Source organism: Rhineura floridana, chromosome 3 (assembly GCF_030035675.1).
Source record: "Rhineura floridana isolate rRhiFlo1 chromosome 3, rRhiFlo1.hap2, whole genome shotgun sequence".
NCBI classification, from domain to species: domain Eukaryota; kingdom Metazoa; phylum Chordata; class Lepidosauria; order Squamata; family Rhineuridae; genus Rhineura; species Rhineura floridana.
The window spans coordinates 9,081,324-9,103,787 of NC_084482.1; the positions used below are offsets into that span (position 1 = coordinate 9,081,324).

Below are 22,464 nucleotides of genomic sequence, written 5' to 3' on the forward strand. Positions count from 1 at the left end.
TTCCTTGTGTATGGGATACAAAAATTTAAAAATCTTTATGTATGGCCTTGTCTATACATGCAGCAGAAAGAGGTGGTAGAATCCCAAGCAGCCACAAACTCATTGGGTGAGCTTGGGCCATTTGATGCCTCTCAGCCTAACCTACTTCACAGGGTTGTTGTGAGGATAAAATGGAGGGGGGATTATGAGCTCTTTGAAGGAAAGCTGGGATACAAACTTGATAAATTAATAAATATAATGGAGAGTATCACTTCAAGACTTACAAGATCTGAACAGACAGATGCTCTTGGAGGTCACTGATTCATAGGGTTGCCATAAGTCATAATCGACTCAAAGGCACATAACAACAACAACAACCACTTCAAGGGTGGCATTAAAAAAACCTTGTCTATAAAACAAACAAACCCACCCTGCAAGCAAACAGCACTTCAGGGAGTGGGCTAGGCTGAAACTTTTGTCTGCCACTGTTATTCTTGCAGGATTTTTTAAGAAATGCAACACAACACTCAAACATGATACTCTAGCATCCTGAAGTGATACAAGTCCACTCTGCTGCCACAGAAGTCTACCACCCCATTGTGGTGCATATGTAGACCAGGCCCACTATGACCAGAACCAGGCAGTAGAATTCTGAACTGTACTACTTCAGACTGCAGTGGGGAGGGGGGGGTTCCCCTATTTTTCAATGCTTTACTGTAGCAACCCACAACCCCCCCATAATTTCATACATATAGTACACATCAGCACAGCTGTCTCCCACAGGTAACTTCTACAATTTTTATTGATTTTTATTAACTTTTGTAATTTTTATTACAATTATTATTGTGAGAGAATAGTCAACAATATGACCTCCACTTCCAGTCTGAAACGGTCCAGTCCTGAATTCTACCACTTCAGTCTGTCAGTTTATACTGTAAAATATGTTGAAGAGCTCGTACCCCAAAGTTACAGCTCCCGACTTGAATAGGTAGCACTACACAACATTCAGAAAGCTGTGAGCTACATGACCCTCATGTGGAGGCATCCACTGATGGAATCGGGCATTTCCCCCCAGGAATTATTCCTCAGTGTAACTTGCAGGAACATTTTTGGATATAATCATTAATTCATACCATAAAATTGACGTGTGAACTAAATTATTGGGCAGTGAGGGTGCTGTCTGTTTTTGTTCTAGTACTGCAGGTTGTGTATGTGTATTATAATAACAAGTGTTATGATGCAGCCTTGTATGGCAGCTTCTTTGTGGGTGGTGTGCTTGCATTCATTAATGTATGTATGTGATAACATTGTGTGTAAACCCATCACCTGTTCATCCATATGCATTTGTGCCTCCATTCTTTTGGAAGGGATTAATTTTATTGGGCTGTGCTAAGTATGCATAGATTATTGAGCATGGTATTTAACAGTGTGCGTGTGTTTGTGTGTCTGTTCTGTGTGGAGGTAGTAGACCTCCTGCTGCCCTCTAAGGAAATGATCCTTAATTAGGAGTTGGCTAGTGGCCTTAATATGCTTCCAAAGCTCCAGACCTGTTTTCAGCCAAGACTCAGACATGGAACATGTGAAGTAGTATCGATAAAGAAAAGGGTGCTTCTGAGCACAAAAAGAGTACCTTTCACCTACTAAGTGATCACAGCCATCCCTCCCCCATCTGGAATGAATGAAGAAGGGATTCCGTGTCCAAAGGGGGCAGGCTTAGATGTCAGCACCCCCACCTTTGTAAATTCTCCACTATAGTTGCCTCCCTTGCTCTGTGTGGCGTCAACCTGTGGCAAGGCGAGGGTTAAAAAGTGTGGCCCCTCCCCCTTGCTTGCTCGGGAGGTTGGTCCGACGTTTCCTTCTATGTAATTTCGGTTTTGCCCAGCGGTGGAGCTGGGCAGTTTCGGGGAGCTGGTCTCCTTGTGCTTCTTGGTCTATACTCGCCCGCAAATTAAAGGGGAGGGGTGAACAGCAGGAAAGAGTGAGGTGAGTGCTTCGTTGCACGATCATGCAAGGGTGGCTGCTCGCCTGGGAGTCGGGGAAAGCTTCAGGTGAAGAGTCGCCAAAATTCGGGCAAGTTTGCAGAAACTTCCTTAACCTCCTTTGTGGGGCCAGCGAGTGGGCAGGAGGGCGATCCGACCCGCTTCCAAGGAGGGAGGGAACCTTCCCTAAACTTCTTTCCTCCAAGTTGAAGACTAAACTTAACTGATTCTTTCTGCTTTGTTTCCTGATATTCAAGTGAAGGGATTGTTATTTGCTCACAGGGTTGGGGGAAGACAGAGCCAGGTCTCCCGTGAGGCCAGAATCCGGAGTCGCTCCCTTGATCCCAAGGGGGTCAGGCCGCCTCCTAAATCGGACGGGTGATTTTCCACCCGAGTTCAATCGTATTATGTTGACGCGCTTGCAAATTTTTGAGAAGGTGAGGGTGTTTCATGCTCAGATGCAGCTTAAGGTGAAAGATCAGAGAGAGAGAGAGTTAGTGGGCTGCAGGAGCCGGCTGGGTTTCTAGGGAAAACATTGTGTTTAGATTTTCTATTACATTTGTGGTTTAGAAATGGAGAGGCTGCTCTGAACCGTGTGCCTTTGCTTTAATTGTAAAGTGGACTTGCCCATATCTTTCTGTCTTTAAGACAATCTAGCAGGAAAACTGGGGTGAGCGGTTTGCACATACCTTACTAAATATTTCAGTCCTACACACATTTACCCATTGAACTCAGTGGGACTGATTTCTGAGTAGACATGCTCAGGATGTGTGGCCAGCTTCTTTTATAGAATTTCTCCAAATGGGTGTGTGAGAGACACCCAAATAGATATGATTATTATTTAAAATGGGGCTGGTAATATCCCAGAGCAGAGCCAGTGTGGTGTAGTGGTTAAGGTGTTGGACTATGACCTGGGAGACCAGGGTTCAAATCCCCACATAGCCATGAAGCTCACTGGGTGACCTTGGGCCAGTCACTGCCTCTCAGCCTCATGAAAACCCTATTCATAGGGTCGCCATAAGTTGGAATCGACTTGAAGGCAGTACATTTACATTTTTAATATCCCAGATACCTGATCACTGAGGCATTTAAAATGTAATGATGACATTACTTCTGTTCCAAACCTTAATTACATTAATGTTTATACGTTAATTTTATGCATACTTGGCGTAATATTGTGGTTGATGAGACTGAGCTATGAATCAAAGTTCTTGGTTTGAATCACAACTTTGCCATGAACTTACTCAGTGACTTTAGGCAAGCCACTCTCTCTGTTTCAGCCCCACTCCCAGCCTTCTGCTGTATAGAAATAATGATACTCGCTTACCTTACCGGGTTGTTGTAAAGGTTACAAGTGTTCTGAGCTCTCAAAAATACTACACAAATGCCAAGCATAAGTATTGATGTGAAATATTCGTGCTTCTGTACCATTACTGACTCTCTCAAAAGCTCTCTGAGGTAGGACACTAGCCATCCCATTTTATAGGTGGGGTACACTGAAGGTTATACTCACTAGATGAGTTATTGGCTTAAACAGGGACTTGAGCAACAGCTTCATTGTCTCTCTCTCCACTGGGTCATACTGGATTGGCAAAGTACATTACATGATGAGTGGTTTGGTCTCCCTGCTGCATGAGAGGGATTGTGGTGTACTGGTTAGAGTGCCAGGCTAAGACTGGGGAGACCTATATTCAAATTTCTACTCAGCCATGAAACTCACAGGGTGACCTTGAGTGAGCAGTTGAGCTAGTTAGAGAGCTGGAATGCAGAGGTTTGATTGGAATCCTTGGGAGAGAGTCAGGCCTGGGCACTGGAACAGAGGAAGGATGTGAAAGTGTTTCATTTCTGGCATTAGAGGTGCTGGGGCTTAAGACCGCTGAGAAATCTCCCTTTAGCCTGGAAGCCTCTCCCAAGTAATGTGTGATGGAGGCTGGTTATGGTTCCTTGGTGGTGTCTGTATCACTACATGCTCAGAGGTGCTGTCTTCACTTGCTGTTCAGATGTTGGAAATAGGTTCTGGGCCTGAGCTCTGGCTCAGATGAAGCCCTGATTGGAGGCCCAAGATTCCTGGATTGTGTACTTCAGCTTCAGAGATGTTTTCATGTCGGAAATTAATGCTTTCAGAGGCAGGACATAGGGAGGGTGGGTGGGTGAAGGGCTGGCAGGAAGTTGCTTTCTTGCTGACTCTGGAGGATGTGTTTTGTCCTGCCCGGCTTGACTCTTGTCTGGGGATTAGGTGAACCTTTGCCTCAGGCTGTCAGCCAAAGATGACGTGACCAGGTGTTGCAAGGATTTCCGGGGAAGGGCTCCACCTGCTGAACTCTACCCATGCATCACAGGCCCAGCTCATAACATGCAGGCTTCTCCCTCCCTGCCTGCCTCTTCAAATTTACCTGGAGTTTACCCCCTGTTTCTTTTCTCCTGGTCTCACCCTCCCCTTTCTTCTTGCAAAAATGAGCTGGTGGTAATAGTTCTGGATCCAGCAGACCTGGGCTCAAATCCCAGCATGGCAACCTTAGTTTTCCCCATATGTAAAAATACTGTTGGAATGATAGCAGTTTTATGGGACCAAAAAGGAGGATGAATCAAACAAGAAACCTATCACCCGAGTGAGAAAATAAATACATTCCAACCTTAGCATAGCTGGTTGCTAACACTCAGGACTGATTATATTCTGTGTCCCTGTATGATGGGTTTCAGCAGGAGTCCTTCCCAGCCCTACCCAGAAATGCCAGAAATTGAATCTGGGAACTTTTGCATGCGCAACCTATGCTCTACTACTGAGCTACAGCCCATCCCAGAGTCCTCTGCAGAAACACATGGACAAGATAGGCGATAAGCCAGGTGGAGGGACTCTGGGGTCCCCTCTCCATCTCCCTTCCCAGTTAAGTGTGGGTGTGTGTCCACTAACAGCCTCTTGCCCAAAGCCCCACCAAACTCTGGATCTAAACCAGGCTGCCACCTTGAACTGTCAGTGCCTTTCCCCGTGACCCACATTTTATTTTAAGAGGAAAAACTCCTGCAAAGCAGTGGGGTAGGTGGAGAGTGCCTTAATTTACCCAATGTGCTGTCAGCACTCCAGTTGGGTTTCCTGGGTGCTGATTGCTTTTTTGTTTTCATTTTTTTACCCAAGTGTGCATGCAACAGCTCTGCCTTATTCTGCCCTGCCTCACAGCAGATCCCTCACTTATCCACTCCCTGAGAACAGGGAGCCAGCAGCAGCGGGGAGGGGTAGGGAGGAAGGTGTTGACACAAAACAGTCATGGAAAAGGAATTGGCTGCTGTAGTTTCAAGAGCCGTGGGGTGGGGGGGAGATTGCCCGTGGCCAAGCCGCAATCTGACATGCCACTGTTTCCCTTCTCTTTCCCACATTGTTACACTGGGGTTCAGTACCACCCATCTTCTCATCGATGCGCAGAAAGAGCAAACACGTGTGTGAAATTTAGCTCTCTGGATTCACATTTGGCCATGCTGTAGGTGCAGGAGCGAGAGAGCGAGTTTAATGCATTCAGTGTCTTTGGTACAAGGCAGGCCTGCTGTCCACAGAGCGTGTAGGCCGGGGAATGCTTTCTGCGGCTGCTCTACCTGACATGGATGTCATTCTAGTGTGATTCATGCCGAGAGCCCTGCCGGTCTCTGCTGCAGCTGGGATTAGTTACGTAACTTGGGGAGGTTTCCTGGCTGCCCTGTTCCCTGGACTCCCAGGTGGGCTTGGCCTTGATCTGGTCTCACGGGGAAGCAGCTGTGGGTTCTGGCCATGGCCCAGAAATGTAGAGAGCTGGACAGCTGTCTTGCTGCCCCCAGACTTCCCACTGTGGATGTCTGCGGGCATATTAGTTGACTGGGGGGCGGGGCAGGAAGAGAAGGGGGGAGACGTGGGAGTGGGTACTTTGGCTTTTACTCCCACAGGAGCTCTGGCTTCAAGCCAGCCTCTGGTGCGAAGGAGAGGCCATTGTGCATGCTTGAAGCAGGTATGGGAGAGATCTGAGGTTGCACATGATGACTGGGGGCTGTTTTCTGTCAAGGAAACCCGAAATTATATCAATCAACATAATATATGCAAAAGGAGAGCACTGTCGCAGGGGTATAAGACAGGCAAACCATAGCTTTTAAAAGCATGTCTAGCCAATTAGAATGAAGCTACAAGAGAGAAAATGTAATTGCTAAATGCAACTTCCATATTTAAGAGGCAATATGCCTGTGATTATTAGATGCTAGGGGCAAGCAAGAGGGATGGTGGCAGCAATGTCTCCTCATGTGTCTCCCTGGGGCATTTAGCTGGGCACTGTTGGACAGTGTGCTGGACTGGATGGAGCCTAGATGGTCTGATCCTGCGTAGGCAGATGTTACGCTTGTTCTTAACTAAGTACTGATGTAACCAACCAAAAGCTAGCCAAAATACCCTAGAACAGGGATGGGGCACAGTGGCCCTCCAGACGTTGTGGGAAAGTGTGGCCCTTCATTGGATGTTAGGGCTGATGGGACTTATAGTCCCAACAGGCCCTAGAATGCTGTCAAGGTTGAAGGTTTGGTGGTCTTGTTCTGGCCGAAGCTTCCAGTCACCACGAAGTAGTATTGGTCTGTCATTGTCTCATTGTGGGAACTCCAGGCCAAATAGACTGCCATACCTACCATCCTAATTCTACCCATATGCTTCAAATGTGGGCAACTGTGACCAATGGTGAATAAGGTACTGAGACTACTATCACTGGGTTTGGTGATAAGGGGAAAGAGACACTTGGCACCGCCAGCACAGAGATGGCATTATAATTTCCACTTTCCACCCAGCAGCATGTAAGACAGGAATGGGGAAAACAGGGCGCTCCAGATGTTGCTGGACTCCCAACACCCATCAGCCCCAGCCAGCATGGCCAGTGATGACCACAGGCTCCCCATCCGTAAGAGAAGGGATGCGGCCCCACAGCCTATCTTAGTCACCTTCTGGGACCTGCCTATCAGGTGGATCTGCAGCTGCTTCAATGACTCACAATTCAGGTTCACAGAAGACTGCAAAGACACCTAAGAAGATCAATTTGTTGTTGTTGTTATGTGCCTTCAAGTCGATTACAACTTATGACGACCCTATGAATCAGCGACCTCCAAGAGCATCTGTCATGAACCACCCTGTTCAGATCTTGTAACAATATTCTCTCTTGGTCTTTAGTTGCAGGATTGTACCTGCAGCTTTGATTGGCAATCTTACCATCACACTTGCGGTGGAGCTAGTGATGCTTGGGCAAAATGCCAAGCCTGCAGTGCTGTGTCTCCCTTCCCAATACCAGCCAATTAGTTTCTGGGCCAAATTCAAAGTGCTGGTTTTGACCTATAAAGCCTTTTGTGGCTCAGGCCTCAGTACCTCAAGGACCACCTCTCAGTGCATGAACCAATCCAGACTTGCGTTCATTATCTGAGGCCCTTCTCTGTGTGCTCTTTCTAAGGGAGTTGCCGAGGGTGGCAACATGTGAATGGGCCTTCTTAGTGGTGGGTCCCAATTTGTGGAATGCTCTTCCCAGGGAGGCATGCCTGGCACCATCACTTTAGATGCCAGAATCATTTTTATTTACCCAAGCCATTGTAGTTTAATTTTCTGTTTGTTTTTAGTCAGGTGGGGAAGTGTTGTATTTTGTTTTTGTGTAGTCTGAGTATTTTAGGATGTTTTTATTCTTGTTTTATATCTGTTTTTAATGTTGTCAATCTCTTTGAATGTTCAATTTGGGGGGGAAATTGGGAAAAAACTAATAACAACAACAACAAATATATAAGGGCTATTATGCCCCATAGAAGTGCAAGGAGACAGTACTGCACAAGAATTTCCACAGCACTGCTCTGATCATTAGTTGGATGGCATGGAAGAACCTGGAAATGTTAGCCCACCCCCCCCAGGTGATATTCAAGGCCTGCCTGTGGAATCGCAGTTGAGCCAAGGTAAGGGAGGATAAGCACTCCTGAATACTCTTCAGTCTAGAGGAGGAAACTGTCCAAAGAAGTGTAGATGCTCTACTGGATCTCCTCCATGCCCTGCTTGCCTAACCCAAAAGAGATTTATAGTCCATCCTCCTTCCTTGGAAGTTGGCTTTGTGGGGTGATATCTCTCTCCAGCCCCTTGCCTTTTCACTTTGTGGTATTGCAAGCCTTCCACTGAGTTGGAGAACGATCTCTCTCTGTCTCTCCCTTCCTTCTTCTTCTTCCTCACAGTCATGTCCTCCAATGGTGACTCACCTGCCTGTAACCGCAGAATCACCCCTGCATCTTACTCCACTCTTGTCTCCCTATGATAGTAACCAACTGAAGCCCTCCATCTGGGAATTCCTGATGGGGATTGGATCAGAGTGATTCCCCTCCCTCGGAAGCAGGAGACACAAACCAATCTCTCCTTGACATGGAGGTGAAGGGGCAGCTGATCAGCTCATCCAGCTACAGCTCTTCAGGTACATTCCTTCCTGCCACCATGTTTGCCCATTATTCCTTTCTGTCCATCTTGTCCTCCTATTTCTGCGCCCAGTGAGAGTTAAATCTGTGACTTGCCATGGATCTCAAACTGTCACTGATCCTTCAATTCAGGTGTGGGGAAGGTCAGGCCTGGGGGCCAATTGTGGCCCTCCAGATCTCTCTGTCTGACCCTCTGAACATTCTCTAGGCCACACCCCCTCTCACCAGGCCACAACCTGAGGAAGGGGAAAGCCGTAGCTTAGTGGCAGAGCATCTGCTTTGCATGCTGAAGGTCCCGGATTCATTCCCCAGCATCACCAGGTAGGGCTGGGAGAGACTTCTTGTTTGGAACCCTGGAGAGTCACTGCCAGTCAGTGCAGACAGTACTGAGCTGGGTGGACCAGTGGTCTGACTCTGTATAAGGCAGCTTCCTATGTCCCCTCACTAGCCCTGTTTTGCACTCTCCTTGAGTGTTTTTGCTTGGCTGTGTCCTCTGAAATGTGAACTCTGATGATGACTCTTGGTTGCGTGGATGGAAGATAGAGAGGTAAGGGTGTAGAAACTAGCCTACTATACAAAGATAATATTTACATTTGTTGCTCTGCCCGCTTTTGCCTCAGGCCTCACCCACCCACCCTTACCATTTGGCCCACAGAAGGGAATGTGGCCCTTGGGCTGAAAAAGGTTCTTCATCCGTGCTTTGACCCTCTCTCTGCTCTTTCCTTTGCAGAGGCCTTGCAGCGGGAACTCTGTCCCCGAATTCGACTGGAGCGGGTACAAGAGCTGCTGGAGAAGCAGCGGGAACTTCAGCAGGTGCTCAGCCTGCGCCTTAAGGAGTTGCGCCGTGTTTGCCTGCAGGAAGCTGTGAGTAATGGTTGGCAAGAGCAGAGCTAGAATCAGATGGGCAATAGCAGCGACAGTGCTGCCTCCAGGAGGAGCGGAGAAAGTCAGGCTGCTACCACACGGTGTGTTGAAGTAGTCACTGGATATAAAAGCAGCCTGTCTTCTGCCAGACCGCAGATTCGGTTTTAATCGGGCAGGTCCCCAGTATGTGTTTACCGGGGTTGTGTGTGGAGAGCCGACAAGGGATGGGCCATTAAAAGCAGAGCTGTGTATGAAGGGCCTCTTGAAATTCTCCATCCTGTTTGTGGGTAGAGAAATTGGTGTGGGGGGGACCAAGGGGAGGAGAGAATCTCCCAACAGTGGAACTCCCCGTCAACAGTGATGGTAGCACCTCAGGGTTGGTGGGTGTGTTTCCAGCTGCTGCTGCTGCTGTAAATGGCAGAAACTGTGGACAGCCTGGCCTCCAGTGTTCATCCTGGTGGCCACCACAAAATTTAAAAAACTTCTCAGAAAAAAAATGTCTTCTGAGAAGTCCCAGCTCAGCTCTAGTTGACTCTCTCCATGCCATGCATCATTTTATAAACTTGTCACCTCTTACTCATCTTTTCTCTAAACTACGAACATAAGAACATAGAACATAAGAAGAGCCTGCTGGATCAGGCCAGTGGCCCATCTAGTCCAGCATCCTGTTCTCACAGTGGCCAACCAGGTGCCTGGGGGAAACTTCAAGAAAGTCTGTCCTGTGCTGCTGAGGCTCTGGGGCACCATATTTTAAGAAAGGCATTGGCAAACTGAGAAGGGCAGACAGAATGGTGGAGGGCCTATGAGGAATGTTTGAAAGGAATGGTTAAAAAAAAAAGCCTCTTGGGTGTTGCTAGCCTGGAGAAGAGGAGATTAAGGGGAGACATGCCTAGTGGTCTTCAAAGGTCGTGAAGGGGCTGTCAGGCAGAAGATGAAGCTGAATTGTTCTGTGTTGCTCCAGCATTGGAGGCAACTGAAGGAAATTTCAAGGAAGCAGATTTTGGCCAAACTTTAGGAGAATCTTTTTAATAGCAATAGTTGTTTGAGCAGTGGAGCAGTCTGCCTCTGGAGGTGATGGGCTATCCTTCGCCGGAGGTATTTAAACAAAGGCTGGATGGATGGCCACTTGCCAGGGATGCTGCACTTGCATCCTGCATCACAGATCCTGTGTTGACTAGATGACCTCACAGTTACTTCCAGCTCTTCATTGTTCTAGATACGTTGGGTCCAGATCATGCAGGGCAGAGAAGGGGAACCTGTGGTCCTACAGATGTTGTTGGACTCCAGCTCCCATCAGCCACTCCCATCCATCCCAGCTAGCTTGCCCAGTGTTCAAGGACAATGTGAGTTGTAATCCAACAGCATCTAGAGGGTCACAGGTATGTATGCAAATCTGATTAGTTTTATGCAAGTTACAAAATTCAGCTTCTCTTGGTGCAGAATTTTAATTTTATGCACAGAAGACACATACCCCTGCCTAACTCTGTATGCCTCACCCTGGCAGTATTAATAAATGCTGCTTGCCTCCCATCCCAATATCAGGAACTGACAGGAAAGTTGCCTCCAGAATACCCGCTGGAACCGGGTGAAAGACCCCAACCTGTGCGAAGGAGGCCAGCGGTTGCCTACCGAAATCCCCCTGCCCTAAAGAATGAGGTGAGTAGCAAGCAGTGTGTGTGTGAGAGAGAGAGAGAGAGAGGCAGGGGGATTCTGGATCTGACAAATGTTCTGTTATCTTTCAGGAAGCACCTTCATTGGAGGAGCTGACCCGTGAGCTGGCACTGCAGCAGCAAGTGGCTGAGGCTGCCCGGCGCCTCGCAGTCGCCCCAGACTTAACAGCTGAACAGCGTCGTCGCCGGAGACAGGTCCAAGCAGACGCTGCCCAGCGCCTTTGGGAGCTTGAGGCACAGGTGGCAGAATGCCGAGTGCGGATAGGCAAAGGACCCCTCCAGAGGGGAAACCATGGTGAGTTGTTGTTCCATTCCTTGCGCAGCAGACTTCCGCTTGCGCCAGGGGAGAGAAACTGTGGCTCTCCGGATGCTGCTGGACTCCCAATTCCCATTATCCCTGATCAGTGACCATGCTGGCTAGGGGCTGATGGGAGTCCAACAACATCTGGAGGGCCACATCCCTGGCTTGTGTGCCATGGAATTTCTCTCTCCTCTCCTTTACCCTGCAGCCCATTGTGTACCCTCAAAATCTGCTTCAGAGGGTTGGGAAAACCCTCCAGAGAAGGTTGGGGGGGGGGGTCGCAGGGAGAATAGAGAAAGGGGAAGTCTCGTTGTGGGAGAGGAACTCTGCTTGTGCTCCATATCCATCCCTCTCATTTATTCAGTACAATACTGAATGCTTCTTTAGTTTAGGAGTGGGGAACCTCCGGCCTGCAGGCCAGAGCAGGGTTTCATCCAATCCTCTGGGTCTCCTCCGGTCCATCCTCTGTTCAGGGGAAGCTGCTGAACTGTAGCTACAGAGAAATTGTGGCATTGTGCAAAGTGTGTAATCGTAGCTCCTTCCTCTGCAAGAAGACTGAAGCAGAGGGGGAAATGCCTGGGCAGAGAGGTAGTTATTAAAAAAAGGTATCCATGCATTTTTGCAATTGCATGCATGCAATTGTGAGGATGAAAATGTTTTGAAGAGCTGTAAAGCAGGCCTTTTAGTTCAGCTGTGGGTTGACTTTATTTGCATTCTTCTGCTGGGATTACTGAGTTCTTTTTTGCCTTTTGCACTGTCAGGACAGAAAAAGGGTGAGGTATTATTATTATTAGGCAGTATTTCAACTACTGATTCCCTTCTGCGCAAGGATTTCTGCTTGAGCAGTGAGACTTCCCCTGTGCACACCTTGCACCATTCCCAAATCTGCTCTAGAGGATTGGGGAAACCCATAGAACCGTTTAAAACAGAACCCGTAGAACAAAGGAGAGGGGGAGAACTTTCTGTTGTGCAAGGAGAAATCCTTGTGCTGATGGAACGTTCACCTTAGCACTACGTTGAATACAGTCCATTATTAATAATGATAATGTTACATACACTGTCTAAAAAAAGTCAATGGAGAAAATGGATGGTAAATCAAGTGGAGTTAAATTTGTATGCCTCTATTTCTATGGGAAATTGCTGTGAAGGTGATTTTGTGTGTATGACCCTGACCACTACTGGAATGAAGCCCTTGACAGCTTTCCACCACAGTAATGGCTCTTAATCGAAAAGAGGTTCCCCACCCCTATAGAGAGTGTTGTACTGCCTGGGATAGTGAGGATACGTACCATGAATTCTTCTATTGTATTGGGGGTGAGCTAACAATTCTCGATTCAAGCTGCACGGTACCCACCTTATCCCTCTGTCATATTATGTGAAATAGTAATCATCACACTCTGTTTTCTTATTGATCCCCCACTCTTTCTCTTTCAAAAAACCAAAAAAAAAGAAGAGGCTTTTCATTCAGAAAACAGTTCCCTCTCAGAATCAGCCAGCCACGAAAATGGTAAGTGTGGTCTGCAGTCCTTGGGTTTCCTTTCCTGGATCAAGAAGGTAGTGGTTGATTTTGTGTGTGTGTGTGTCTTAGTTAATGTATGATCTGGGAGGAATTTGAGCTATAGTCTCAAAAATGGGATCCGGAAGTGAGTAAAAAATAAAGCCTGCTTTGGAGCCAGGTTCTTGGGCTCTGTGATGGCTGAGATATGGAAGAAAGGCAAGTGCTAGTGTAGAAGGGGTTGAGGAAGAAAGAGAACATTGAGTCTCAAAGCAAACTTGCCATAGCAAATCAAAGGTGGCGGAGAAACCCTCAAATGTAACTTGGGACAAAAACAGTTTTGTTGGTGTTACTTTCTGCCCCCAAAATGGGCAGACCAAAGGAGTGTGGCCCAGTTGACCTGTGGCATCATTTAAGGTCCCTGTGGTGGTGGTGAGGTTACTACAAAGACAGGGAAGGAGATGTGGCCCCAGAGATTAGCTGTTGATTAGCACAGTTGGGCAAGAACAAAGAACCCAGTTTATATGTACAGGAAGGACTGGGTTGGATAAACTTAATGTTTCCATTAGTAACTCCCTGTGCCTCCTTAGAAGGACACACCATTAAATGGTAATATTGTTCCTGGACTGTACCATTCCAGACTTCAGGCGGCAATTGCAAGTTGGAATGCTTCCCCTTCCCACAAAAATGTAAAAAGGGCTGGTCTTTCTCCCTTACATTGCACACGTGTGTGTGGCATGCACAATCTAGGAACAGTTTTACCACATGATCATAACTGTGTTTAGAGAGTCTAGATTTTGAGAACTGTTGGACTACCATTTTATTTTACTTTATTTTTAATTTAGCCCATTTTATTTTACTTTATTTTAATTTAGCCGATGTTAGGAGTATGTGGCTGCTTCTATCCTATGCATTGTGCTCTGTCCTCAGACGACACCCACAGCTTCCATCCCTCCAAGGTCTCCAACCACCAGGGGACTTTCTTTGACCGCCCCTCTCCCCCTAAGGCCCGAGATCACCTACGTGCCATATCCAGCAGCCCCGACCGCCGACTAGGATGGCGGCTTTTACAGCCAGATCTGTACAGCGAAGCCAAGGACCGTAGGAATTCTGTTGCCAGCCCTACCAGGTGAGTAGGAGATACCTGCAGAGCTGCAGCCTTTTTGTGCCCCTCCCCAGTAGCCAAATGGATGGGGGGTGGGGAACAGAGTTGCTGCTGACCTGTTTGACAGCCATGGAGGCCCCTTCAGGATCTATGGCAAGGACAGAGGCCTGGCTTACATGGGCAACGAAAGGAGGTGGTAGAGTGGACTGTACCACTTCGGGCTGAAGGTGAAGGATGCCATTTTTGGATGTTCTGTCACATTAAAAAGCAAAACATACAGCTCCCTGCCCATAGAAAGCTAGCGCATGCCAGAGAAAGGGAGTGGGCTAGGCTAGAACCCAAGTGCTAGTTTTCTATTGCAGGGAGTTTAGAGTTTTCTTTTTATTTATTTTTTAACTCAGGGGAACATTCAAACATGTGATGCCCACCTGGCAGATAAAATGGTATAGGAGTTTACTATCTCATGCAGTTGCATGTGTAAATCAGGCCAAATATATAGCAGCTAATTTTCCTTAATAGCTTGGGGGGCAGGGTGAAGGGAAAATTAAATGCTAGAGGTAACAGTGGAAGGAGTAAGAAACCCAGGCAGCTGACACCACCTTCCTTCTAACAAGAAGCTGCTCAATAAGGGCAAATCTGAGATGGCTTCTTCCTTCCCAAATTCACAAGAATGATAAAGATCAGCACTTGAAGCCTCTCTAGCTATCTCTGTCTCCCTGGGCAGCTTTTGGAGGGAACCCTTTAGTGCGGGGGTAGCCAGCATTGTGTCCTTCAGATGTTCTCCCATGACCTTAGTCAGCATGCCCAATGTCTTGGAATTACGGGAGCTGTAGAACATCAGAAGGGCACCTCGTGTGCATTAGTGCTCTCTACAAGCCAAGCTGAATTGTTTCCTGTGTGTAACTCAGCTCTTGTAATCAGCCTATGTTTGCTTGGAAGTAAGCCCCACTGAGTTCAGTGGGGCTTTCTCACCAGTAGGGGTGCATAGGATTGCAGCTTGTGTGTGTGCACATGTGCAGAGGGGTGTTTCCTAAATGTGGAGCTGGGCTTGCTCTTTTAAAAATTCTCTGGCCTTCATCTGTTTTGCAGCCCCAGCCGCACCCTCCCCAGGAGTGTGTCCAGCTTTGAGGGCAGGAGTGTCCCAGCTACCCCAGTGCTAGCAAGAAATGCTTGCAGTGGCAGCCATCAGTTCAGGTAGGCGAGTGCTGTGATGTGCCCCTTGCCCTGACCAAGCTATGGGTCTCCACGCATAGCAGCTGGATGTGAGGCAGGATTGGAGGCAGAGTGGGGTTGCCCTAAGATGGTGGGTGTGATGAGGGGTGGGCATTTGCAATTTGTGAGAGGAAAGGTTACCTGATAGTAATAATAGTTAATTAATTAATATTATTAATTATTATTAATAATTATTTGCCACCCTGGACTCCTGCTGGGAGGGGTGGAATATAAATCAAATAATAAATAAATAAATAATATTATTACAAAGTAGTCAATGCAATGCATTGTTTTAGTTAATTTTTACATATTATATTCTAATATTCACCAAATTTATCATTTACCTCTAAATCACCGTATATTAAAAGCAAAGTATATTTAAAATTGTATATTAAATATTGTTTTAAGCTTCTGTACCAAATTATTTTAACAGCACTGAAAAAGCTTTAAATAATTCTAGTTGATGTTCTCATTCCATATATTTAATAAAGGGAGATCTTTCTCTACCCCTATCTTTGCTTACCTTTCCTTAAATGTACCATTTCTGCTAATTTAGGCAATGTGGCAAGATACCAAATTTTATTAAACCATTATGTTGGAACTACTGGAGTATGCCATTTGGGGGCTGTCAGTATTTTGACAACTCTTAACAAAACCCCAACTAAATTTCGATGTTCTGATTTCCCATCTTCAAGATAGCCTAAAAGAGTTATTAGAGGGTTTATATGTTTGCGATAGCCAATTATTACTTGTATACACCTCACTATTCCCCCCTGCAAAAAAAATCCTACTAATCCACCAAACATGAATTTGTGACTTTCTCCCCACATCTTTCAACATATTCCAGAAACATCTGGATATATCTTTTTTAGACAATGTGAGATTAAACACTAGCTATATAACGTCTTACTAAATTTTATATATTTTCACAAAGTGATAAATCTACATGAAAAGTGATGCATTTTTATTAGAACAGCACTATACAGAAGTTTCTGAGTTCAACAGAACTCGTGATTTGCCTGAAGAAGGGAGAAAGATGCTATTAGTAGCATTTCCCCCTTTCCTTTTCCTCACGAGTGTGTCATGTCTTTTACTTTTTCAGAACTCTGACAGGGTCTACTTTTCACTTTTGTCTCATACCTAGCAATCTTCAGTGCTTTATATAAATCATAAAAATAATAATTTGTCTAGAACTGTGCTAATGAGAGGACTGTAAAATCAGCACCAGAATTTATCAGTGGCAGCTGGGCTTGCTCTTTTAAAAATTCTTTGGCCTTCATCTGTTTGCAGGGAGTCCAAAGAGATGTTTTGGGTAGTGAGAGAGTGCAGCAAGATCACTTTACAAAAATCCTGTGGACAGAGGCAGCAGGGAGGTGGTTACTGCCTCGTCCAGTCTTTCTTGCCCAGTGTTTTGCACATTTCTGATAATTGAAGGACCCTCCTCCTCAAAATAACTTGAAATTGGAGATGCCCTTCATTTTTATGTCTTAAGAGTGGGGTGTTCCTGCTTGACTACCTGCTCTGATTGTACCTCTGATTTGAACGGAGAATGGACCAGTACCTCAGGCAGAGAGCTTGAGTGGCCTCCTCCTTAGACACTGGACAATTTTTGAATAGGTCTTATAACCCTTGATGCCCAGTTGCACCAGAATTGCCCCATCCCCAAAAGGCAGCTGGTTGAAAAGGAGGCCAAGCCAGACCAGTCGATCATGCAGAGGTGCAGTGGGCAGTCATAGAATCATCGAGTTGGAAGGGGCCTTGTAGGCCATCGAGTCCAACCCCCTGCTCACAGCAGGAAATCCACAGCTAGAGCATCTCCCACAGATAGCTGTCCAGCCTCTGCTTGAAGACATCCAGCAAAGGGGATCCCACCACCTCCCTAGGCAGTCGGTTCCATTGCCAAACTGCCCTTACTGTCAAGAAGTTCCTTCTAATATCCAATCTGAATCTACGCTCCTGCAACTTAAAACCATTAGACCTAGTCCTACCCTCCGGGGCAGCAGAGAACAAATCTGTACCCTCCTCTATGTGACAGCCCTTCAGGTACTTAAAGAGTGCAATCATATCACCCCTCAGCCTTCTCTTCACCAGACTGAACATGCCAAGTTCCTTCAACCTTTCCTCATAAGACTTGTACTCCATACCGGCTATCATCCTTGTCGCCCTCTTCTGAACCCGCTCTAACTTGTCTATATCTTTCTTAAAATGAGGCGCCCAGAACTGAATGCAGTATTCCAGTTGAGGCCTGACCAATGCAGAATATAGTGGGACTATTACTTCCCTCGACCTGGAAACTATAGCTCTGTTTATGCAGCCCAAAACCGCATTTGCCTTTTTTGCCGCAGCATCACACTGCTGGGTCATGTTCAACTTGCGATCCACTACAATTCCAAGGTCCTTCTCACACGCACTACTGCTAAGCCGGGTATTTCCAATCCTGTACCCGTGCATTTTGTTTTTGTGGCCTAAATGCAGAATCCTGCATTCGTCTTTATTGAATGTCATTTTATTAATTTCAGCCCAATTTTCTAGTCTATCCAGGTCCCTTTGGATTTTATTCCTGTCTTCCATTGTGTTAGCTATCCCTCCCAGTTTCGTATCATCCGCAAACTTCATAAGGCTTCCCTCCACCCCATCATCTAAGTCATTGATAAAAATGTTGAAGAGTGGCACTCCACTCGAGACCTCCTTCCAGTCCGAAGCAGAGCCACCGACGACCACTCTTTGAGTATGGTTTTCCAACCAGTTGTGAATCCACCTGACAGTATTTCCATGAAGTCCGCATTTGACTAGTTTGCTAATCAAAAGGTCGTGGGGGACTTTGTCAAACGCCTTGCTGAAATCTAGATAGATGACATCTACAGTGTTTCCACCATCTACTAAGCTAGTGACCCGATCAAAAAAAGAGATGAGATTAGTTTGACAGGATTTTTTCTTGACAAACATTCTCCATGGGTAGATAGTCTGGGTGCACAGGAAGCCTTTTGTGAATTTATTTCTTTGGGCCCATACTAACAGTCCTCTTCTCACATGGCTATTGCTAGTCGGGCGGTATATAAATTTAATAAATAAATAAATAATAATAATAAATAATGGCCCTTGAATTTGAAATTGCTGGTCTTGACCTCTCTCACCCAGGCCTCTCTCTCTTTTCTTCTCTTCCTGTTTCCCTTTCTCAGGTCAGAGGCCCCAGCTCTCCACCCCCGGCAATGGTCAGGCAGCCATGATTCCCAGCTTGGGCCCCCCAGCCGCGACACCAGTGCTGACCGGGCCTCTCTCTTTGCTGCTCGAACCCGTCGTAGTAACAGCTCTGAGGCCTTGATTGAGCGGGCCCCTACGGAGGACCCTATCTTCCCCTCCGGCCCACCTTTTAAAAGTGCAGAGGCCCTGAACCCTTCCATCTCAGGCCACACTCCTCGCCCACCTTACAATGATCTTCTGATGGACTATTACCTGGAGCGCAGGTGCTGGGGTGGTGGCGGTGAGCATCTGTCACGGAGGGATAGGCCTCCCCAGCTGGAGTGGGGAGCCTTTCCCAAGAGCCCGCTGCAGCGCCGAGCCAGGCCAGCAGCCCGCACTAAATCATGTGGCCCGCTGTTGCCCCCCCAGTCCCAGGAGGTTGGTTATGGACCCCCATTGCCCCCTCATCGTAACTTCCACAAAGCCCTGGCTCAGGAGGGACTCAGGGATTGGTACTTGCGCAACGCTGGAGTTGCCCAGCGGGGGGCACCAGAGAGACGGGGACCAGCTCAGTCTGTACACCAGCAGCTGCGTAGCTACTACGAGCCAGCGCCCTGCAACCCTGAGACAGCCTACTACGGAGGTCCAGGAGGGCTGCCCCACTCAGTGAGCTATGCTGGGCAGCCGCTGTATGGCAGGTATGGGGCACAATTCCATCCTTTGCCCCGATGACCCCATTGGCCCCTCGCCCCGCTTGCCTGACACCCAACCCCATGGCTGTTTCTGTGCGATCTTTCCTTTCTTTCTTTTGGCTCCTGCTTTCTTGGAAGTGTTTCCACCCTGATGTTCTGTTGCTGCACCTTTCCGGCTGCTTGGAACGTTTTCTACTTTGCTTTCTCCTCTTCCCCACTGAAAGAATTTGTACAGTTGCTTGGGGAGGGGCAGGGTGTGTGTGTGATCCTTTTATGGCCCCTTGCTCCACTTCTGAAAGCTTGAAGGACTAACTTGAGCAGCCCAGGGATGGGCCTTGGGATGGGCTTGAGGCAATTGTGGGATAAAAGGGAGCCATTCTATGTTCTTGCAGTGTTCCTACCTGCCTCTTTATCTAATTTTCTCTCTCTCTCTCTCTCTCTCTCTTTCCCCCCTCCCCCAACCCTTTGATGCCCTGGTATGCCCTCCAGACCCTTTGGGGAACTAATTTTCATGGATGACTCTGCTGGCCTCTACAGCTTGGACTCCACCGAGCAGCCATCCCCGGGGACATTGGTCTGACTCCCCTGCTTTTTCCCCCAAGGGGAAATGGAGTTTGGTTCTTTTTTTTCCCTTCGCTGGTGCCTCTTTTGTGTGTGTGTGTCTGTGTGTGTGTTACACCATGTTGGGGGTGGGACTCCCTGCTGGCAGGGTATCTGTATATCTATATATCTGTGTGTGTAAGAGAGAGAGAGAGAAATTGAGAGAGTGAAGTTGGATTGTTGCATGTCACGCTGGACACACCACTGGGGAGCAGGAAAGTGCCCCCAGTTCCTACATCTTGTTAAACCTTTCCCCATTGGAGTTTTTTGGGGGATATGCATTTACTGAGCAATCTTGCCTGGGGAAAGGATTTTATTGCTGCAACTTGCACCCTCTTGTGATCACTAGGGAGTGGTGCAACATGACTTGCCCTGGTGCTGTGGGTTTGGGTGTGGTATTTTGAACCCAGGACCCTGGAATGTATAATTTGAGGGGTGTGTATGTGTCCGTGTGTGCTTCTTGTGAAATGTTAAACAGCACAGACCTACCATCTTGCTACTGAACATCAGTTCTGTTAAAAACAAAAAAGAAAATAGCCATCTCACACATCACCAATAGGCAACTTCTGCTCACCCTAAATTTACTGCCCTTTTTACGCCTACCCTCACTTTTGCATGGCTCTGACAAGGGACAGAACAACATTGGAGAGAGAGAATAATGAGAGAGACTCCAAATACTGGAAGTGAACTAATATATAGCCCAACCTCTTCCCAGCAGGTGAAACGTACTCCTGGGATGGATGTTGTAGGTACAGAGTTTCAACTCAACTAATTCAAGGGTGGGAAACGTATATCCCCCCCCCCGTTGTTGGCTTACAGCTCCCATCATCCATGACCATTGCCTATGTTGGCCGGGGCTCATGGGAGCTGGAGTCTGACGCTTGGACGGCTTTAAAAGAAGATTAGACAAATTCATGGAGGACAGGGCTATCAACGGCTACTAGCCGTGATGGCTGTGCTGTGCCACCCTAGTCAGAGGCAGCATGCTTCTGAAAACCAGTTGCCGGAAGCCTCAGGAGGGGAGAGTGTTCTGCACTCGGGTCCTGCTTGCGGGCTTCCCCCAGGCACCTGGCTGGCCACTGTGAGAACAGGATGCTGGACTAGATGGGCCACTGGCCTGATCCAGCAGGCTCTTCTTATGTTCTTATGTTCTTAACCTCTTGGAGGGCCACAGGCTTCCCACCCCTGAATTAAATGATAATGTAGAAGGTGAAAGGGTCAAAAGCTACTCCCTGAAACAGCAGTCTGTTAGAGCAGTTCCACCTATTAAACCAGCTATGGGAACCCCTGGTGTTTCTGCTGCAGCTGTGTCTGTGTGTCTCTTATCAGTGGGTAAGTGTGGTTTCCACAGCAAATAAGACATGTGGGCTTCCCACCTACAATAGCCACATTTTCCGTGTTGAGGAGAGAATGACAATATAACACAAGTGTTTACCATAGCAGTCATAATGGGCAGAGCTGCCTTTCTTCCCACATCTAAAAAGCACTGCCACAGAACCCCTTCACGCACTCCTTTGAGCCATTTTATCATCCCCCTTCCTCTACACATACTCTCCCCCCTTGCCTCACAGTTTTATGAAGTAATCCCCCTTTCCATTAAAAATTACAAAAACAGATTTGTGATGCGTTTTCCTCCTGTCACAACTGCACAAGAAATAGTCACTTTGTTTAATCTGTTTTTGCCCGTTGAATCCAGATCATATTTGGGGAGTGGGGGGAGGGGGGGAGAAGGGAAAAAGAAGGGCTCAGCCCTTCTCCCCCCCTTTCCTTCCTATGTGAAGGACCAAGGTTCACAGCAGAGTCACTGTCTTGTGTGTCTTTTCAATATACACTGTACAGATTGTCTATGGGGGCCTGAATGTAACACTGAGCACTGTGCATATGAAATGAGAAAGGGTTTCTATAATAAAGGTTGTAAAGGTGAACGAGGCTGTGCGGTGTGTGCCTGATAGCTTTAGGACACTATCAGGGATTGCTGTAGCTGAGGTCTTTGTGTTTTTGGTGTAAGCAGCATGGTGTAGGGGGAGAGAGTAGGAATGGGGAATCTGTGGCCCTCCAGATGTTGTTGGACTATGGCTCCCATCATCTCTGACAGTTGGCTACGGTGGTTGGGGCTGATGGGGAGTTGGAGCCTAACTATATCTGGAGTCCAAACAGGTTTCCTCTTCCTGGGTTAGAGAATACTGACTAGGGAGACCCAAGTTCATATCCCTCTGTTAGGAAGTAAGACGGGGGCATTTAAATGCACAGCAGGATGGAGGCCCAAACAAGAACTCTCTGTTAAGCAGTGAGAGGCTCCTGCAGAAGCAGCATGGAATAGCCATTCAAACGTGACTATAAGAGAGATGCATACCTCCTCTTACAGTATGAGCAGAAGCAAAGAAAGTTACAATGAGGGTCAAGGAACTGAAGAGTTGTTTGGTTCCTGTGTAAGGTATGGTTTTGAGGGTTGGCCTAGGGCTGGAGAGGCATAGGTTCAAATCCCAGTTCAGCTATGAAGCGCACTGGATGCTCTTGGACCAGTCACTTCCTCTTAGTGTAACTTACTTCAGGTGTGAATAAAATGAGATGATGGAAGGGGATGAATCATGTACGCCTTCCTTAAAATCTTGGAGGAACGGGTGGGATAAAAATGTAATAACCTACCTCTCCCCCCTCCCTGAATGGGGTGTGTACTTACTTCACCCTCGCTCCCAAACACCATCTTGTTTTGGGGTCACTTCTTAATTTCTTCCAAAAAAATTTTTGTAGCACAAGCCTCTGGTCTGGGAACCCTTTCTTTGTATTTGCTGAGCTTGGGAGGGAGGTGAGGGGCGGGATTCAGTAGGTACTCATTGGGCAGGAAATTGCACTCTGCACCTGCTCAGCTTTCAGCTACTCTTACTACTACTGTTCCCATGGAAAAAATAGGTTGGGCTGAGACTTGGCATATTTGAGACCTGTTTGAGGTTCATCAAT

At 47.2% G+C, this 22,464-nt stretch overlaps 1 protein-coding gene across 2 annotated transcripts; it reads left to right on the plus strand.

Annotated features, from left to right (window-relative positions):
- Positions 1-1,863: 1,863 nt before the first annotated feature.
- On the plus strand, positions 1,864-22,298 carry CCDC120 (coiled-coil domain containing 120). 2 transcript variants are annotated; one of them, XM_061614271.1, is made up of 10 exons: positions 1,864-1,962; positions 8,237-8,386; positions 9,118-9,251; positions 10,794-10,907; positions 10,994-11,216; positions 12,673-12,729; positions 13,648-13,846; positions 14,912-15,016; positions 18,214-18,912; positions 19,396-22,298. In XM_061614271.1, the coding sequence occupies exons 2-10, from the start codon at positions 8,338-8,340 to the stop codon at positions 19,484-19,486; spliced, it is 1,671 nt and encodes a 556-aa protein (XP_061470255.1). In that variant the 5' UTR covers positions 1,864-1,962; positions 8,237-8,337; the 3' UTR covers positions 19,487-22,298. The 2 variants fall into 2 exon arrangements, with proteins under 2 accessions (XP_061470255.1, XP_061470256.1); XM_061614272.1 differs by lacking the exon at positions 14,912-15,016.
- The last annotated feature ends 166 nt before the right edge of the window (positions 22,299-22,464 follow it).

Coding starts and splice junctions, on each gene's coding strand:
- CCDC120 (XM_061614271.1), top strand. CDS start 8,338: ATGGAGGTGAAGGGGCAGCTGATCAGCTCATCCAGCTACAGCTCTTCA. Junction 10,908..10,993: donor CCCCTGCCCTAAAGAATGAG/GTGAGTAGCAAG, acceptor GTTATCTTTCAG/GAAGCACCTTCATTGGAGGA. Junction 15,017..18,213: donor AGTGGCAGCCATCAGTTCAG/GTAGGCGAGTGC, acceptor TCCCTTTCTCAG/GTCAGAGGCCCCAGCTCTCC.